Consider the following 1,450-nt stretch of genomic DNA (forward strand, 5'->3'; position numbering starts at 1 on the left):
CCTCAACCAAATAATCAGCTTGTTCTGTCTCACATGCCTAATGGAAGTGAGCGCTGGATGCGTGTGGTTGAGCACAAGTTTAGACCTACCATTGGTGCAGTTTTCGCCTCCCTTGAGGCTGGAATCAAGTTCTACGAGGTTTATGCTCGGGCATGTGGATTTACCCCTCGGAAGCACGAAATTTAAAACACTACGAGGTGGTGTTGCACACCAAAAATTCGTAGTCTGCAACCGTCAAGGGTTCAGGGAATATAAACCGAAACAGCGTCACAGAACCAAGGATGATGAGAATATGGGTGATGGTTCGTCCATAGCTAGTACAGTTACACGGCGAGTTAAAATCACAAGAATTGGATGCCGAGCGTACGTCAGATTTGCCCTTCTACATGGCCTTGATGGCCCAGCTATGATTGACGAGTTTTCTGAAGTCCACAATCATCGTCTCACCTCTGTCTGTTATAGAATTCTCGATAAGATTTTACGATCCCTTGATATGTTCCAGAAGACGCTTATCTTGGACAACTCCAAGTTGAATATTGGCGCTGGATTGACCTTTAGACAGGTTAAGGAACTTGTCAATGGGTATGAAAATATCGGTGCTACATTGATAGATTTTAAGAACTTTCAAAGAGATATCAAGTGCTACATTGGGTTAAGAGATGCTGACCTTTTCATCTATCGACTCGAGAAACTCAAAGCGACCCAACCCCAGTTCTACTTCGCCTATGATGTTGATCCGCAAAACCGTCTAACAAAGTTCTTTTGGGCTGATGCTACATGTATTAGAAACTACTCATTCTTTGGGGATGCTGTGAGCTTCGACCCTACTTACGGAACCAAAAAGTATGATATGGTTTTTACACCATTCACAAGTGTTAATCACCACAGAAAGTCGGTGTTGTTTGCCGGTTGTCTCCTGTTACACGAGGATGACATCTCCTTCCAATGGACCTTTCAAAGATTTCTTGACCGCCATGGGACAAAAGAGCCGCAGTTCATGATCACGGATCAATGCCCTGCAATAAAGAAAGTAATAGTGTGACAATGTTACTGTAACAGACTTACTTAAATTTATTATACCACAACTTTCTGACTCCAACTACCACTGTTCCATCTCTTCCTCTTTTACAAGGCTATTCAATAACAATGTTACTGTAACTAAATTACTAACATATAATTTACTCACTTGCTCTTTCCCTATCACTGGTCAATATCACGTTCGACTTGCTTTGTTTCATTATGACCGGCATACAACAGCTTTCCTTCATTTTCAAGACAGCTAGGCATTGTTATTGTATGTGGCATATTACACAAAAGATCACGGACAAAGTTGGTTCAACACTCTGCAGAGACACGGACTTCCTTGCTCGCTTCAACGCTGTTGTTTAGGACCCGATATGGAGTCGTCGGAGTTCGAAGAGAAGTGGCGAAGGTCATTTCGATTTCCACC

At 42.6% G+C, this 1,450-nt stretch overlaps 1 protein-coding gene across 1 annotated transcript; it reads left to right on the top strand.

Annotated features, from left to right (window-relative positions):
* The first annotated feature begins 292 nt into the window (after positions 1-292).
* Positions 293-1,042, top strand: LOC141601234 (protein FAR1-RELATED SEQUENCE 5-like). Its single transcript, XM_074421497.1, has one exon. The coding sequence runs from the start codon at positions 293-295 to the stop codon at positions 1,040-1,042; it is 750 nt and encodes a 249-aa protein (XP_074277598.1).
* The last annotated feature ends 408 nt before the right edge of the window (positions 1,043-1,450 follow it).

Source organism: Silene latifolia, chromosome 9 (genome assembly GCF_048544455.1).
Source record: "Silene latifolia isolate original U9 population chromosome 9, ASM4854445v1, whole genome shotgun sequence".
NCBI classification, from domain to species: domain Eukaryota; kingdom Viridiplantae; phylum Streptophyta; class Magnoliopsida; order Caryophyllales; family Caryophyllaceae; genus Silene; species Silene latifolia.